Source organism: Primulina huaijiensis, unplaced genomic scaffold (assembly GCF_012295235.1).
Source record: "Primulina huaijiensis isolate GDHJ02 unplaced genomic scaffold, ASM1229523v2 scaffold42415, whole genome shotgun sequence".
NCBI classification, from domain to species: domain Eukaryota; kingdom Viridiplantae; phylum Streptophyta; class Magnoliopsida; order Lamiales; family Gesneriaceae; genus Primulina; species Primulina huaijiensis.
Window position 1 is genome coordinate 227257 of NW_027360177.1, and position 17476 is coordinate 244732.

At 33.7% G+C, this 17476-nt stretch overlaps 3 protein-coding genes across 4 annotated transcripts; 1 reads left to right on the forward strand and 2 right to left on the reverse strand.

The window, feature by feature from the left end:
* Positions 1–263: 263 nt before the first annotated feature.
* On the reverse strand, positions 264–6037 carry LOC140969651 (VAN3-binding protein-like). 2 transcript variants are annotated; one of them, XM_073431058.1, is made up of 7 exons: positions 5664–6037; positions 4785–4892; positions 1549–1969; positions 1223–1447; positions 1042–1091; positions 815–872; positions 264–635 (listed from the first exon to the last, which is right to left on the reverse strand). In XM_073431058.1, exons 1-7 carry the CDS (start codon positions 5967–5969, stop codon positions 421–423), a joined length of 1383 nt encoding a protein of 460 aa, XP_073287159.1. In that variant the 5' UTR covers positions 5970–6037; the 3' UTR covers positions 264–420. The 2 variants fall into 2 exon arrangements, with proteins under 2 accessions (XP_073287159.1, XP_073287158.1); XM_073431057.1 differs by having other exon boundaries at positions 4785–4895; positions 5664–6036.
* Positions 6038–12119: 6082 nt separating this feature from the next.
* LOC140969670 (uncharacterized) lies at positions 12120–14580 on the reverse strand. The gene is made up of 6 exons (XM_073431094.1): positions 14373–14580; positions 14032–14190; positions 12943–13020; positions 12709–12834; positions 12381–12470; positions 12120–12269 (listed from the first exon to the last, which is right to left on the reverse strand). The coding sequence occupies exons 1-6, from the start codon at positions 14449–14451 to the stop codon at positions 12184–12186; spliced, it is 618 nt and encodes a 205-aa protein (XP_073287195.1). The 5' UTR covers positions 14452–14580; the 3' UTR covers positions 12120–12183.
* Positions 14581–14950: 370 nt separating this feature from the next.
* LOC140969667 (small ribosomal subunit protein eS1) lies at positions 14951–17398 on the forward strand. Its single transcript, XM_073431089.1, has 7 exons — positions 14951–15069; positions 15195–15242; positions 15318–15423; positions 16009–16146; positions 16227–16412; positions 16571–16771; positions 17100–17398. Exons 1-7 carry the CDS (start codon positions 15059–15061, stop codon positions 17190–17192), a joined length of 783 nt encoding a protein of 260 aa, XP_073287190.1. The 5' UTR covers positions 14951–15058; the 3' UTR covers positions 17193–17398.
* Positions 17399–17476: the final 78 nt, after the last annotated feature.

Sequence of the window (17476 nt, forward strand, 5' to 3'; positions counted from 1 at the left end):
TTTCTTTTACGTCACTTTACTTTCACAACATTTCAAATTAAAACACAATTCCCAAAAAAAAGAGAAGTTAATATCTTCTACTTTGGAATCTTGGATGATTTTCATGTCGAGTTATTACACTTAAGTAAATAGTTTGTCATTAGATCAATATTAATATAATCATTCATCATAATGCAACCTCCATGATGCGAAAATAACATAGTACATGACAAGAAAAAATAAATAAAAAATATATATATATAAATATATATTTTATATAAAAAAAACCCATTTAGATAAACAATTCCCATTTTTACATTAGAAACACAAGGGACAAAAAAAAACCAATGCCACCCAAATTTCAGAAAATTAGATCAGTCGATGCCCTAAAGAAAGACATATTCTCACTAAACCATTCGTCAACTTCTTAGGAGAGGGACATCAAATCTTTTGTCTACTGTTCTTCTCTGCGGCGATTGTGAGTAATCTTGAAACACCTTGAGTCCAAATATCATACTCCCTTTGATTCCTACACTCGAATTCAACGACCCCTCGTGCAATGGTCTTCAACGCAAAATATCTGCGATGCTCACCGCCTTCGAGCAAGTGGCGGCCAGCCCAAGCCGGAATATCCTTCAACACCTCCAACACCACATCTGATATTTGGAAAGAGAACAACAAAATAAAGATAAAGATGCAATTTTTTTTTGTCTTTTTTCCACTAAATCACATACTACTTTCTCAAATCCCCAAATAGAAGGAAGCCCACCACCTCCAATTCTGCTATCATCATAAGGGAAAAGACAAAAGTTGACAAAATAAAATAAAAACTCACTCTTTTTCTTTTTGGTTATGGTCCCAGCAACATGTCTACTCTTCATCTTTAGCATAACCTGCAAAATTTGTATGAAATTCTGATTGCAGATCACGAGATAAAGTGTAAAGCAGATTCATGTTTACAACTTTAACCTCTGTCCTTGAGATGTAAAGTGTACTCTACAGTATAGTCTCGAGTAAATTGAAAGCAGGGTTGATTGTTCAATCATGGAGAAAAAAGCCTACCTGTCCCATTCTGTTAATGTAAACAGACACAATTTTCCAATGAAGATCACCTGCAATTATCATCGGAAATGAACTGTCAAGAAACATGAATGGACATTACCTTAATCAATAGGAATTTCATAGACCTGAAAGAAGGCAGCTTTCATGTAATATATAGATTTGATTAGTGTTTCGTATTTACCTTTTCGGGTTCTCTTCAGAAGTTCGCTGCCCCTGGCGAGCAATTCTCTACTGCAAATGCCAAGGAAATTTTCTTCGGGAACAAGTTCACCACTAAAACTACCATTAGAACTTCCATTACTCCCATTATTTGTAGCTCCCATGCCTTTGTTCACCGGGATCACTGCTGCAATATTCCACACATCCTTCAATGCCCTTGCCTTCAAGGTCGCAGCACCACGCAAAGCTAAAAACAATCGCAGATCAACATAAACAGTAATCTCAAAATTTAACTCAAGTTACAAGATTCAGCTTTATTTTGACCACGAAAGATGGATATAAGAATACCCGTAGCTGCAGCAGCTGTCAAAGTCATGATGTCACCGGCTGAACTAACATTGACTGCTGAACTCACTACTGAAGCCAAGTTTTCTCGCTCAGCCCCCATAACATCAGCCGCTTCGACGCATTGTGCAGCCACCAATGTGGCAGCCGATGCAACAGCCATGTCGGTTTTCGCCATCTGTTCATCTTTTCCTGATGCAGATGATGCAGCAGTGGCAGCTGCAATTGCAGCAATAGCAGCCGCTACCCCTGCCACTGAAATGGCAGCATGGAGCTGAGCGTTTTGTGCCCTCACCTCCTCTTTCTTTTTCTCCCTTCGATCCTTCAGCCACCTCCCCACAGTTTTTCCTCCACCACCAAGGCCAGCGCCATTGACGGCACTGGCCTTGTACAAGTTGCTCGTGATAGTGTTCAACTGAGAGTACTGCATGCACATATCCATTTGACGGTATCACCACAAAACATCAAAGAAATTGTCCTTGTATGCAAAAATCTAACGCAATATACGTGATCCCGTGCTATGATGTGGAATCCACACCAAATTTTAGAAACGCCTAGACTTGTGGCAAACTAAGGGCCGGGGTCTGATGCATGATTCAGCTTTCCAAGGTTTCTACTCAAGGTTCAATTAGTGTACATGCACGATGGGGTGTGAAGTGAGGCCGGCATAAGACTCACGAGCCTGTCCAACCACTTCAAGCTGATCCCAAATGACCTTAAGGTTTTCCGCACTCAAGCTTGAGCTTCTGTACTCGATCTTTTTAGTCAATCAAACTAGAGCACGCAAAATTTCAAGAGCTTGATTCGAACTTGACTTGTGTATTCCATTTCGTGTCATATTAAATAATATTGTACGTGATTGTATTACAAAATGTTTTTAGGGTGGTAGAATGCTCTATACATTCAATAAATGAAAACATTAGGACATCCACAATGATGGATATAATACATGACAAGTCATCTAAATATCCTCTTCATCTAAATATTAATCACCACTGAACACCATTTATTTTTGTGTCAGAACAATACCCGCGGGTAGGGGTGTCAAAATGCGACACGACCCAACACGAAAAAAATCAGGTTTGGGTTGGGGTTTTTCGAGTTCGGGTTGGGTTCGGGTTGGGTGGATTCGGGTTAGTGCCATGTCCCGCGACCCGCGAACTTTTTTTTTTAAAAAATATTACCTATATTTTTATATATCGTATGTTTGAACAAAATTTATTGTATAGTTATATGATAAATTTTCATGATTTAATATTTATTTTGCATATTTTTATTTTTTTAACAATTTTTTATTTGATTTAGTAAATATACTTTTAATTTTATACGATTAAACTTTCAAATTTAAATCGAAAATTTTGTTATTATGTGTTAAATTAAAATATTATTATTATTTTTTATTTTTTTGAATTTTTTTCATTAATTTTTTTAAAAAAATTTAAAATAAATAAATAAAATTCGGGTTACGCGGGTTAGACGGGTTGAGTCGGGTTATACGGGTTATACGAGTTCGGGTTGGGGGTTTTTTGGTTGCTTCGGGTTCGGGTTGAAAAATAAAATAAAATTCGCGGGTTGACCCGAAACCCGACCCAATCCACCCGATTGACACCCCTACCCGCGGGTTACAAATTTGTAACCGGGTATTGCAATTTTTTTTTTAATTTCTTCAAGCCAGCGTGAGTTTCACGCTGACTTGAGACATGTGCGTGCATTGCACTCGCGCGTCAGACACATGTAGTGGACAATTAAATGAAATCCGGGGTCGACCAAAACAAAACATTGGTCGACCAAAAACATTGGCCGACCATACCATTTTTGGTCGACCAATTCCAATTGCATTTTTGGTCGACCATCAACAATATGGTCGACTTCTAATGGTCGACCAATTCCAAGTTCCAACAATTGGTCGACCAATTGTTGATCTACCCAAACAAAACTTGAGAAGTTTTTTCTGTACATGGTAAATTAGTTTTGTATAGTTCGTTATAAATTTTTTAATTTTATTAATATTTATTTTATTACAAATTAGTTATTAAAAAATAATCGTTATAAAATTTCTAGTTTTATATTTCAATAAAAATATAATACTAGATAATAGATGAAAGTAATTAAAGTGGTTAAATAATTTTATTTAAATGAAAATAAAATATTAATTAAAGTGACAGTGAGACCCATAAATTATTTGGTTGGTGTGATATTTGATTGTGAAATATGAGATAATTGAGTAAAGAAATATTTGATTGATGATGTGGATTATGGAGTCCACAAACCATAATTTCAAATCAAACTCCTACATTTTTACATATATTTCAAGTTCATCCAATAATAAAGACATTTGAATTCTATTTTATTTTGTGTAACTAATTTGTAAATAATTAACTTATAAATTTAATATTCCATCATTTATTTCATTATTTACAATAAAAATATAATCGAAATCATAGATTTCGAATTCATCCATTCAAATGGAAACTTAGATAACATGATACCTAAAATATTTACCAGATAAAGAATTTTTTTTCCCAAAATACCATTTAATCTGCAGTTAATTCAATAAAATTTTCACAATAGATGAAACAAAAAATTCAATTTTTTGTTATTCAATTTTAGGGTGGTAGAATGCTCAACATTCAATAAATGAAAACATTAGAGCAACCCCACCAAAAGCTGGAGCAGTTATCTTAGATAACATGGTACCTAAAAATATTTAACAGATAAAAATACCCTTTAATCTGCAGTTATTCAAAAAAATTTTCACATGGTATCTAAAAATATTTACCAGATAAATATTTTTTTTCTCGAAATACCTTTTAATCTGCAGTTAATTTAATAAAATTTTCACAATACACGAAACAAAAAATTCAGATGATTATAAATTACCAAAGAAGCAATCCAATCTTCTTTTTTTTTTTTTGGTTTTTTTGCACTAACAAGTCTGACCCATTCTTGGTGAAGATGATAAGGAAATATTTGAATGAGATACTCCTTTCACATATTCAGAGTATGTTTTTAGATTTAAGAGAAAGCTGAAATGTGTTGTCCCTTTGTCTCAGAAGCTTCAGAAACTTGTCTTCTGTGACCATACCACATAATAAACAAAAAAAATTACTCTTTTTAAGGAAAAGAATCTCAAACTCAGCCAGAAAATTGAGAGAAACTACAATGGGATGAGTAGATTAATGCCAACCAAGATTTTATAATGAAGAGACAGATGAAAAATATGTCAGGATTTTTAAGACCTTGGAATCATCAATTTCAGAGGGGGAGACAGGGGGACTGTCAGTTAGAGAGCCATTGAGAGGGCCGCTGCTGTGGGATAGCCTTCCTGAAGTGCGTGGTGATACCTCCTGCTGCACATGTCCCACACACATCATATTTCAACGAAAATACTTCAGGCTCACTTAAAATTGGGGAAAAAAAACTTCAGGCTCAAAATGGTATAAGAAACGGGATACTTGGGAAGCAATTCATCAGAATCAGAAAAACGAAAAAGAATGATTCTTGAGATATAAATTCAAACCAAAACATAGAAATGAAGGGTATTGTGTCGATCAAGTTCTCTCAAAAAATAATGTTGCAGCCTAAATAAAAATTTGTAATAAAAACTCTGTTTCCCATAAAAACATATTTAAGAAAATATTTCTTTATATTCAACTTGTCATCTTACACAAAACAGGCTTCAAGAAAAATAACCCTACTCGGCTACTCGAACACAATCAAACAGAACGAACAAAAACAAAAGAGCAGACGCGGCAATGATCCAAAAGAGTTGATCGTAACCAAAATTCTGAAAAATCATAGAAGAACCAACAAAAAGGACCCCAAACTTCCAACAATCCCAAGTCATGAAAGACACCTAGAAAACAATCTGTTCATTAGTAAAAATTATATTTAACATCCAGACAACACCAGGTAGAATATGGACAAAAGAATTTGATCAAAAGTTTTGGAACAAGTTAAGAACTCAAATATTTTTCAACTCCATTTGCACAGAGAGACAAAATTAACCGTCATATATCATATAGCTACTTATGTAAAACCCCAATTTCTGCAAATAAAGATATATTCTAGAAATCACCCACATGCACAAAAAGGCCAAAACTGCCATCTTTACTTACAGAATGAGACATAATGCGCTCCATGACAAGCTGAGACGTCTCGCAAGAAGCGAAGGAAAAAGGGTTCCCATAAACAGTGGCTGAAGCAACCTCCAGCTCGGTGGAGACATCTTCTTGAATGGCTCCACAGCCACCTCTGACGACACCGTCTTGTGAGTTATTCTTTGGTAGAAGCTTGGGAGGTTGTGGAGCTAAAACTTCAGAGATTTCAAGAGCTGAAACACTCCAACAACGGGATAGAAACTCCATCGGCTCAGTTGGAGTCTCTGTGGGCCTGAAAGTTGGCTGAAGTTGAAGCTTCTCCATAGAAGAAATGATGGGAAATATTCAGTGGAGGTACAAAAAAAAGATTGCTGCAGAAGTTAAAGTGGGTTAATGGGAATCGTAAATGGGGGTGGTGATGTTTTTATATAGAGATGTAAATGGTATCGTATTTTATTATATTTAATTAATTTGATTTTAAAATATAACATGGTTTCTTAATCTTATATTTAATTAATTTGATTTTAAAATATAACATGGTTTCTTAGTCAAATTACTATACACTCCTTTTTTACTTTATTAAATAAAACAAAATTCAAAATTCAATAAATAAATAAATAAACTCAGATATAATCCAATTACATAAAAGTTATTTATTATTATTTAGTATCCATATGCCCTCTAAAAAAACGTAATTATGGATTTTTATCTTCACAAATTTATAGTAGGATATCAAAATGTTAAAATACTTACGATGCTATATTCAAGATGTTTCATTTGATGAAAATCAATTTGCACATCCTATATATATCACAAACAGATGATATGACTCAAAACAATTTTTTTAACTACACTAGCTGCTTCAATTGTCCAGTCTGCATCGTAATAGGACTCAGGTCAATTCATTATTTTTCTCGTGATTGTTCATCTAGTCTAATCTAAAGACAAAATAATTGAGAATTGAGTGTGGAAATACTTAACCCGTGAATGAACTACCCAAAATCTAGTCTATAGATTATTAATTTCTAGGGACCATGTGATGTCTATTTAAGCTCTTAACCATCAATGCACTACTCGATTTACTCACATGCACGTGACGACGAATATAGTTGACATGACATTGACAGTAATTTAGTAGATTAAGATTATAAATTGACAACCGATAACATGACAAAAATATAATTTTCCCGAGGTTCCAAATTAAGAAGAGCCCATCTATGAAGATGAGTGGTGATGGTGGACGATTGGGATTTATAACCTCCGCATGTAATGCAAATGCTTGGGAGGGAGTACTCGTGTTCGTGTCGCCATTGTGGGTCTCTCCCAAATCTGAATTATTTATTTCCCAATGCGTTGCACAATTAAAATCACATAAATGTCACTCCTTGACGTGGTAGTTTGTATAATTTACAGTAAACATATAAATACAACAACTAACTGGCGAATATAAATTCATGCTGCCTCGTACTTTGAATATTCCTAATGATGAATGAAATGTGCCTGCCGAATAAAATTTCGTAGAAAACAATTATTTGGACAATAGGGAAGTTACTTCGTTTTTATTACAGCTGTGCAGTCTAACTAAACATGCCAGGCCCCCCCGACCGACAATCATTCACTTCTGACCAAGTTCACCTCCATTTTCAGCAACTTTTGGTGTAAATATATTAGTAATTTTCACCCGATATGATTAGCAAATTCTAAGTTAGGTTAGCAGATCGGTTTAAATTTNCCCAAGTATTAAGATGATGGCTTTTTCTGTCATTTAACTGGATAAAGTGCCTGATTATTTTTTTCACCCAATGCTGCGGGCGTGGGTGGCAATGTACTGGGTAGCGTCATCATCCCCCTCTCTTGTTTCATCTTATCCCACAGTTTAAAACTAATTCACCTGCGAGTGAGGCTCTTGTTTGTTCTTATAATCAGATAATTTTCAACATCCCTTCGCCTGCCAGTGAGGATCCTGTTTGTTCTTATATATAATCAGATAATTTTCAACATCTCTTTGGGAACGTCATCAATGTTTCGATTGTTCAACTTGACTCGATTGTTCAACTTGACAAGAGCAATTATTTCACCCAACAAAATTATAATAGAACATGAATATGATATGATATCAGAGATTGAAATATATGTGTACTAAAGTTGAGTAGCTTGATGATGATGATAGAAATAATAGTAGTGCTCGAGATCTTGATCAAAGCATATTTTATAACTTTAGTAATCTCTCCAGTTAGATCTTGATCAAAGCATATTTTATAACTTTAGTAATCTCTCCGGTCTTAAATTATGTCTTTAAATAGTGGAACTCTTTCAACGTTGAAATAACAGCTAGATCTTGAAACAACTAGATTGTAATAACAATAAGGCTATTGATCTTTTGGGTCTGCAATCACAACTCTCATAGTATCTCATGTATTTTTACTCACAATGGTATCTCACGTCTAGTAGTGGTTTCTCTCGCCTTCCTCAGCACTCGAACATAGCGCCTCCGTGTCAAATACACAGGTTTTTGAGTGCGAGTACCAATCGATCCAATCCCAAAAGATCAGTAGGCTAATGGTCATTACAATAAAGGCACCTAACTCAATTGGTATTCATATTCTAAGAACTTATGTATTTGACATGGAGGTACTCGATTCGAGTACTAGAGTAGGCGAGAGAAACTACTGTCAAGAGTGGTATAACACCTTGAGTAACTATATATGTGATAATGTTAGAGATGTGATTGGAGACCTAAAAGATCAATAGGTCATGGTCGTTATATCGATAATATTAACAAAATTAAGGAATTCCAATCTAACATACATTATGTATTAAAATTTAGTTATATAATTAGCACTTTTAAATTTCAAATAATTTTTTCACAAAAAAATTTAAATATTAAATTTCATAAATAACATTTTGATTTAAGATTTTCAGATTGTTTTTTCATATTTATTTTGATAAAAAAATTATTTTTAAAGTTATATATAATACACGTGTTATTAAATTATAAAAAACAAGAATGAAGCATTACCTAATTTCAGAAAATTTTATAAATAAAATATATATATATTAAATGAAACAACATTCCCCTTACACAAAATATACTCAATTTTGAAAATTAAGCTAATTTTATTTCCTCTCTCGATTATTTCAAACAATTCTGATGTTGCAGTAATCACCCATCCCTGTCATAATCCTCATCTTTGTCGTATCAAATTCTTCACCTAAATGTTCAAGTAATATTCCTAAAATAAAATTTAAAAAACATATAAATTTAATGCAATTACGATTTATGTGACAACATAATTCTACCTATTAATTAGAGTATAGGGGAGGTTCCGATTGATTTGAATAGACAGATGGTAACAAAACTCCAAACTAAAAAATAAATCCCAATAATCAATCAATGTAGTTGGATTAGATATTGAATACGCCACCGAATTCCAAGGAGTAGGAGACCAGGAGACCTACATTACATTACATTACATTACATACACTACCCATTATATTAATTGGCTTGCCCAAATTTGCAAAGTTTTGAAACACTTGTTAACTTAGTGGGAAACAAGATAGCCAATTGTTTATCTATGTAAATCCTTTTTTTAAGGTAATGGTACTATGTATTCTAACCTTAATCCATTTTATAATCATTTGAGTAGTTGATTAAAGCCACACTCCAAGTTTTTGTTCAAAGTCTGATTTTGATCTTTTGTTGTGGTGCATTTATTATACAAGATGATAATTGATCAGAAGAATTTGAAAAGTTGTAGGATGAATTGACCATCTTGGTACGGATATCATGTATTATTAAAGAATTTGAAAAGTTGTCAGAAGAATTGACCATCTTAGTACGGATATCATGTATTGTCAGAAGAATTTGAAAAATTGTCGGATGAATTGAGGTGGTCAATTGATTCGATCATCTTATATTAAAAATACACAACTTCACATGTTGTTCTTATCCGGCGGATGACGCACATCCAAATATTTCGTATGTCTTTCGATTATTTTGAAATCGAATATGTTTTTTATTTTCAAAATATTTAATGATGTCAATTTTATATTACTTGAGATGAATTCCTTTACACCTACCGTTTGAATATCGTTTCAATTCAACACCAAATGTTTACTCCGGTCTCTTATAAATTGTCTAAAACAACGTCTATTTCACTCTACTTTTATCCATATCCGAGAAAATAAATTTAATTAATATCAACTTATATGTTTATTTAATTTTCCAAAAATACACACACATATTTCAATTAATTTCTGCACTTCCATACACAATCATTATATTTTATCCATAAAGTCTGACGACTTCCCAAACATTAGAATTTAATAATACATACTATATTTTAAAATTTTGAAATTAATCGTTTGGTGTACAATTAGTTTTGATTTGACCCAAGTTGCATAAACCCAAACACACACACGCTCACGCAAGTGTTTTTAGCCCACTTAGGACCCTTGGTTGGTGGAACATTTAATACAGTGTCTAATTTCTCTTAAAAAAAAGAAAATTTTTAAGAATTTACATAAAAATTCTTGGAGTAGGTCTCTTGTGAGAAGGTTTCACGAATCTTTATCTGTGAGAAGGGTCAACCCTACCGATATTCGTCATAAAAAGTAATACTCTTAACATAAAAAATAATATTTTTTCATTGATGACCCAAATAAAGGATCCGTCTCACAAAATACGATTCGTGAGATCGTCTCACACAAGTTTTTGTCAAATTTCTTTTGAGTTGTTCTCATCGACCAATTTTGTGAAACGAATCTTCTATTTATGTTACTTATCAAAATATATTATTTTTTATATTAAAAGTATTATTTTGTTGTAAATATGAATATGATGTGAGACTGTTTCACAATAGATTTACTAAAAAAAATTAAATTTTTTTTTCATTTTCTCTAGTTTTAATTTTCAATACATATATATATATTTCATCGTCTTTCCAAATGCAACAACTCACATCAGGCAAAAACTTGTGTGAGACGGTCTCACGGGTCGTATTTGTGAGACGGATATCTTATTTGGGTCATCCATGNCTCTTCTTAATTTTTTTTTTCATTTTCTCTCGTTTTAATTTTCAATCCATATATATATTTCATCGTCTTTCCAAATGCAACTANTGAGACCCACCCCTCACATCAACTCTTCTCTTCCATTCAATGCGGACTTTGTAATAGCTGTGTGGATGAGTGGGAGTTAATATATCTAGCTGGGCTTATTTCACTCTTAATGATAAGATATAGAGTACTTTGTCAAACCATCCGAATTGAATTACAATTTTTGTATCTATCTATCTATGAATATACACAAACATTCTTGAGATTAGTAAAGATGTACACACGTCATATGTATTATTATTTTTTTTAATTTGATCAAATAATACAAAATAATATATACGAAATTATTTTCAATTTAGAAGAGTTGTTCGATTTAAAAGTGAAATTTGTTTAGATTTTTTTAATGTAAAATATAGAGTGATTTGAGTAGGGTTTTTAGTAGGATAAGAATAGTAATTATGTAATTAAATATTTTGGTGTCGAAAGAGACATCGGCAAGCAGAGAAAACACACAACTCAACTCTACAGACAAATCTGCAAAATACTCTCTACAAAATTCAATCTTCAAGCATTAGTTTTTCAAGCTTTCCAGCATATTTCTAGCATTATAGGACTTGTCATTTTAGATTTCAGCAACAAGTTATTATATTTTTCAAGTTTTGATGAATTCCTACAGTTTTGTAAATTTAAAATCACGTCAGGGGTTTATTTGCATCAATTTCCAATAGTTTTCTTTATTTTGGCATTGCATTTGTTTTAGGAGACTAGAACTGACGGTCGAATTTAGAATTCACGTCGCTTGAATATTTAGAAGTTAGATTTTATCATTTCACACAAATCGGTGCATCTTCGCACTTGGCAGGTCCGCAAATCAAATATTGTGCAAACACTTGTGCTCAAAATAATTGATCCTTTCAAGTCTCTGATCCTTTAAAGAGAATTATAGCTCAAACTTAGATATAAAATTACTATTATTCCATCATTTCACTCACCCAGAATTGTTTCCACACTAATCTTAACCACGAACTATCCGACTCATGGACTTATAGCTCTTTACAACCATATATGACAAAAAAACACGGCCAACATATATCCAGCAAGTTCCACAAGGCGTCGACTTTTTGTGAGATTTTTTTAATTAATATAAATGGCAATTTCTTAAAGATATTTTTGATAACAGAAGGGAGACTTGTATTATGTGATATGTATAATGTAGTGGATCGAATCTAAAATGGGCCCAAATTGTTTCATTTACCAAATTGTTTTATTTGGTGTTCTATGCAAAGTGCTAAAGATTCAAACCGTTCGAAACTAGCAAACTTCTATTATAAATAGATGCAACTTTAGCACTACAAATATTAGCCACCGTATCGCAATTACGTACGTTCATACAAAATCGCACTTGACTATGTTACATGCAGTGATAATCCTAAAATTGTACAATATTTTAAAATTCGAAATTTACTCCATAACTGTATATTTAAATATAGTGGCAAACAACCATGACCAAAATTGTCATCACGCTACTCATAGAAACAACTCCGGCCCTCCTGATCAAGCTTATTCCTAACACAGCACATTCATTTATACATCAAGAAACAAAATACTATGTTAGGAACATCATTGAAAATCCAAAATGGTCCAGTAGTGGGGAATTGAAGGAATCTGTAATATTACCGTAGCTAGTACTGGAGATTGCAGTGGAAGATGAAGTTGATCCGTTGCCCAAGTTGATTCCTAGACTTGTGCAATCAACTCCGAATGCACCTAATTCATTTATTCAATACCACTTCCTTAATTTAGTTTGTAACTTTGTGATATATACTTCATTTATGCATGATGGTTTCACCCCCAAGAAATTATTTTACAACTCTTTCCAATCATTATTTTATATTCAACTTTCCATGCATCGCCCCCAAAAAATAATATTACTATATCTCATTGTATGTTTCGACTTTCGATCATATATATGTATGTTATACGTGCATGTGTGTATTATTCTTACATTGTTTGTAGCATGGGAAATTAGTGGCATTGAACAAATTGTAGTAACCGTCTTCACATAGGCAAGTGGATCTGAAAACCGAGGTTTTCACGCATTTCCCACGTCCACAATCGGTCCAGAAGCATGCTACGTGTGTAACAAAGTCAATTCCCACACGTACGCATAGTATATAATAAATAAATATGGATTTAATGAATCATTATGAGCTCGAGGTTAAACAAAAGTAGGACATACGATCCAAGAATGATGAAGTAGGCTTGTCGTTGTTAGGCGCCGGTGCAGAGGCATTGACGCAGCTGTTGTTCCATGAACCTGTATATATATATACATATATGCCACGTTTTGTTTTATTTTATTTTATTTTATTTTATGTTATATGAAATTCATCAATCATCCACCATTAGTCTACGTGGGCTCAAAAATACTTTTGTATCTGAACAGGACTATGCCGATCAACCTTATAAGTATTCTTGGATGCGCAATTAAAAGATCATTTATTAATTCTCACACAGAGCTAAACTCAAGGTCAAACTAAGAGCTAGTTCTACACTTGAAATATCGTCATATATAATTCAGCGAAAATATATTTTTATTCGAGCTCGAACTTATGGATGGTAAAATGCAACACGACCCGTCAACCGACACGACCCAACACGAAAAAAATCAGGTTCAGGTCGGGTGGGTTTGGGTTAGTACCAAGTTAGACGGGTTTGACCCGAATTTTTTTTTTTTTAAAAAAATATTACTTATATTTTTATATATTGTATATTTATATGATAAATTTTCATCATTTAATATTTATTTTGTATATTTTTTATTTTTTAACAATTGTTTATTTAATTTAGTAAATATACTTTTAATTTTCTACAATTAAACTTTCAAATTTAAATCAGAAATTTTGTTATTATGTGTTTAAATTAAAATATTATTATTATTTTTATTATTTATTTTTTTGAATTTTTTTCATTAATTTTTTTAAAAAAATAAATAAAATACGAGTTAGGCGGATTAGACGAGTTCGTGTTTGGGTTATGAGTTTTCGGGTTGGTTTGGGTTCGGGTTGAAAAAAAATTCACGAGTTGACCTGAAACCCGACCCACCGACCCGATTGACACTCCTAGCTACTCGAACTCGACTCGAGTAACTTGAGTTTGCATTTGATATGTGATGGGAGAGATCCAATAATTATGACAATATTCCTTCAAAATCTAGGAAGATTTTACGATAAATAAATTATATATTGTTCAAGCCATTATTGTCACTTAATAAACTTGAACAATTAATACGGGGTTGAAGACATATCGTTGAAAGAAAATAACTTACAATTGGGAATCACACAAGGCAAGAACTTGAGAGATTCATCGCCTTGATCACCACTTTGTTTCCAACCAGAATCGCATTCGCATTTATAACCAAAAGCGCTATTATTCGAAGCTAAGCAATTTCCCTTCCCACACAGATCACTTTCTTGGCAAACATTTTCTACAATACCAAAAGACAGTTTCGCAAAATCCAACGACATCCCACAAATAAAAAACTTGATAATCTTGAGGAGATAGAACATAAATCATCCAAACCAGAAAACGCGAACATCCCATATATTCATCAAAATGAAGAGCAGAAATAATTGTGAAATTTTAAAGAGAACGGGCTAAGAGACAAACCAAACAAGGGAGCAGAATTGGATGTGCCAAAACTAGATTGAAGAAGGAGAATGATTGCAAGAACAGAAACCACAGCCATGAACAAAATCTTCAAGTGAATTAGCGGAATAGCTTGCCAGGGGAGGTAACTAATACGTTTTAACTGTGTATTTAGTGGCTCTGGAGATTTTGCTTACAGTTGAAAAGCCAAAGGGGATAAATCGGGCTCCGCAGTAATTGTAACATTGGTTGGGAGTTCGTTAATAATTAAAAACTGGCCTTACGTTCTACAAACTTTCATGTCAAGCCACGTTACTTCCTTAGGTACGTACGTATGTATACAAAGAATTTGGATAATTTTATTAATTGGTTAAGTTGATCAAAGCGAATCACTGCAGCCGATACATATATTCTTATAAATAAAATAAATTAGTAATTGTGACACATAACGATGTGTATATATTTGAGCCCAAGGAAAAAGCTTTTCAGTACATTTGAGCAAAATTAGCTCATCGATAGTACGAGCCCAAGGAAAAAGCTTTACTAAAATTTGAACATCTAAATAATCAGCCCAATAAAGCAAGCCCGTTATGTATCCACAGATATATAAAGCGCAAACAAAACCTAGGGTTTCATTGCTGAGCACATTTTACGCAGGAATTTATCTTGTAGCCGTCTGTCTCTCCATCCAGCAGAGCTCAGCAGCCATGGCCGTCGGGTAAACCTTCTCTCTCCATGCGTATATTATATAGATAATTTTAAGGTTGCGCTTCATTTTGTGTGACCACAGTCGTACAATACTCTGTTTTGAATTTGGATGTTCATTGTTGTTTCCATTTACAGTAAGAACAAGAGGATTTCGAAGGGGAAGAAGGGAGGCAAGAAGAAAGTGTGAGTTTTTTTGTTATTATTTGCGTTTTAGTGTAACCTGAGAAGTGATTTGCTGATTCCTTTGATTAATTATAGGTCTGACCCTTTTGCAAAGAAGGATTGGTACGATATTAAGGCACCATCCATATTCAATACTAGAAATGTTGGCAAAACCCTTGTCACTCGTACTCAGGGCACTAAGGTATAATTTTACGAGGTCCACTTATATTTTGATCTGATTATTTTTGCTTTAGCATTGCTTGCTGAAATTTAACTCTTGAATGGAGGTTAATTTTGTTGGTTGAATTTGGTTTTCTCTTGCTTCGACACTTCACTTCTGTAGTTTGTACTTGTCTGTTTTATTGGTGCCTTGGATGCTCAAAACTGGCTTGTATGTGGACATTCTCTAAATTTTTAGGTTCTTATTCTTGTTTTTTGATCATTTAATTGGGTCCGAGGTCTTCTCTTTATTGGTTATCACTAGCATGACTTGATTCAGTTGTGAGTTTGTGTGTTTCTTTTCTTGCTTATGTGCTGTGACATTATAAATTCAGGAGAAATGTTTAAAATTCTAAATACGTAAACAAATGCTGTAATGAAGGCACGGATATGTTGTTCACCTTTGTTTTATCATTCTATGGATTCGTTCTGTGGGTTCGATTTGTTGCGGATGGAAATTTCAACCTGATACTCTTAAATTTAATTTTTCTAAGTAGGCTAGAAAATACTATGTTACTGTATCTCTGTTGAAAGTGTTTTAAGATCGAAATTAATTTATTTTTTGTAGATTGCATCTGAAGGACTCAAGCACCGTGTGTATGAGGTGTCCTTGGCTGATCTGCAAGGTGATGAAGATCATGCCTTCAGGAAGATCCGCTTGAGAGCTGAGGACGTCCAGGGAAAAAATGTTCTCACAAATTTTTGGGTATGAAGAAACGGAAGATGGATTTTTATCAGTATGCACTAGGTGTCTCTCTGATTGTGACATTTTCTTTGAAATTGCAGGGTATGGACTTCACTACCGATAAATTAAGGTCACTTGTTAAGAAATGGCAATCGCTGATTGAGGCTCATGTTGATGTCAAAACAACTGACAATTATACTTTGAGAATGTTCTGCATTGGCTTCACCAAGAAGCGTGTGAATCAACAGAAGAGGACATGTTATGCTCAGTCCAGCCAGATTCGTCAAGTGAGTATTTGAGTATTTTTTTGTAATAAACCATGATAAATTTTAGTAAGACCGCATAATATTCATGGTTAGGACTGGAGTGCACCTATGAAGTAATGCTAAGCAATTTGAAGGATCTATTTTGGATTTTCATTGTTATTTCCTCATTTTTTTGATAGATTCGGAGGAAAATGCGTGAGATCATGGTTAACCAAGCACAATCTTGTGATCTGAAAGACTTGGTTCAGAAGTTCATCCCTGAATCAATTGGCAAAGAGATCGAGAAAGCAACTTCAAGCATCTATCCCCTACAGAATGTGTATATTCGGAAGGTTAAGATTTTGAAAGCCCCCAAGTTTGACCTTGGCAAGTTGATGGAGGTAAACTTCACTATTCCTCTTCTTTGGAAAGTTCTGGTATATTGTTAATTGAACTTTAACCAGAGAGATAATGATGGGTTCCTTTGATATTTAATTTATTTTTGTCAAACCAAGAAGGTAATTGTATTTGGATGCCTTAACCCCCAACCATCTTGCACCCACCACTTGAGAAAGTTTTTGGGTCATTTGTGCTAAATTTGAAACCTTGATACAGTTTGTAGTATTGATTCTAAGTGGAAGTAGCCCTCGTCTGTGTTTTGGTTGTTTAGAGCTTAAACATCATTTCCTTTCTCTTGACTTTTTATATTATTTGCGTTGATCGTGGTAGGTGCACGGTGATTATAGTGAAGATGTTGGCGTGAAGTTGGAAAGGCCTGCTGAGGAGACAATGGCTGAGGCAACCGAAGTTGTTGGTGCTTAGATTTGTAATTCTATACCACCTTGGTTTTTTTTCCGTGCTGCCTTGCAGCTGGCTTAGAGTTATCTTGAAAGAGTTGGGGGATGCAAATGTACTGCTTATTTAATTTTTGGAATGGTTTTGTTCCGTTTGAGAAGATGGTGTTGGTGAAAGCTTTGTTATAATGCGACTTTTTGACATTTTACTTTAATTTTGATTCTTAGATTTAATTTTTCTCCCTTCCCAACATTATGTTTAATTTTATGGGCAGTTAGTGACCGATCCTGTTAAGTCATTAGCTTAGTCGC

What these genes read in the sequence shown, in the direction of transcription:
- LOC140969651 (XM_073431057.1), bottom strand. Translation starts at nt 5,969, where the DNA reads ATGGAGAAGCTTCAACTTCAGCCAACTTTCAGGCCCACAGAGACTCCA. An exon ending in CTGAAATTGATGATTCCAAG is followed by an intron (nt 1,970 to 4,784) that starts GTCTTAAAAATC and finishes ATGTGCATGCAG; the next exon opens with TACTCTCAGTTGAACACTAT. An exon ending in TCTGAAGAGAACCCGAAAAG is followed by an intron (nt 1,092 to 1,222) that starts GTAAATACGAAA and finishes TGATAATTGCAG; the next exon opens with GTGATCTTCATTGGAAAATT.
- LOC140969667 (XM_073431089.1), top strand. An exon ending in CTCGTACTCAGGGCACTAAG is followed by an intron (nt 15,424 to 16,008) that starts GTATAATTTTAC and finishes TATTTTTTGTAG; the next exon opens with ATTGCATCTGAAGGACTCAA. An exon ending in AGTCCAGCCAGATTCGTCAA is followed by an intron (nt 16,413 to 16,570) that starts GTGAGTATTTGA and finishes TTTTTTTGATAG; the next exon opens with ATTCGGAGGAAAATGCGTGA.
- LOC140969670 (XM_073431094.1), bottom strand. Translation starts at nt 14,451, where the DNA reads ATGGCTGTGGTTTCTGTTCTTGCAATCATTCTCCTTCTTCAATCTAGT. An exon ending in TTTCCCATGCTACAAACAAT is followed by an intron (nt 12,471 to 12,708) that starts GTAAGAATAATA and finishes TAAATGAATTAG; the next exon opens with GTGCATTCGGAGTTGATTGC. An exon ending in AATCTCCAGTACTAGCTACG is followed by an intron (nt 12,270 to 12,380) that starts GTAATATTACAG and finishes GTGCTGTGTTAG; the next exon opens with GAATAAGCTTGATCAGGAGG.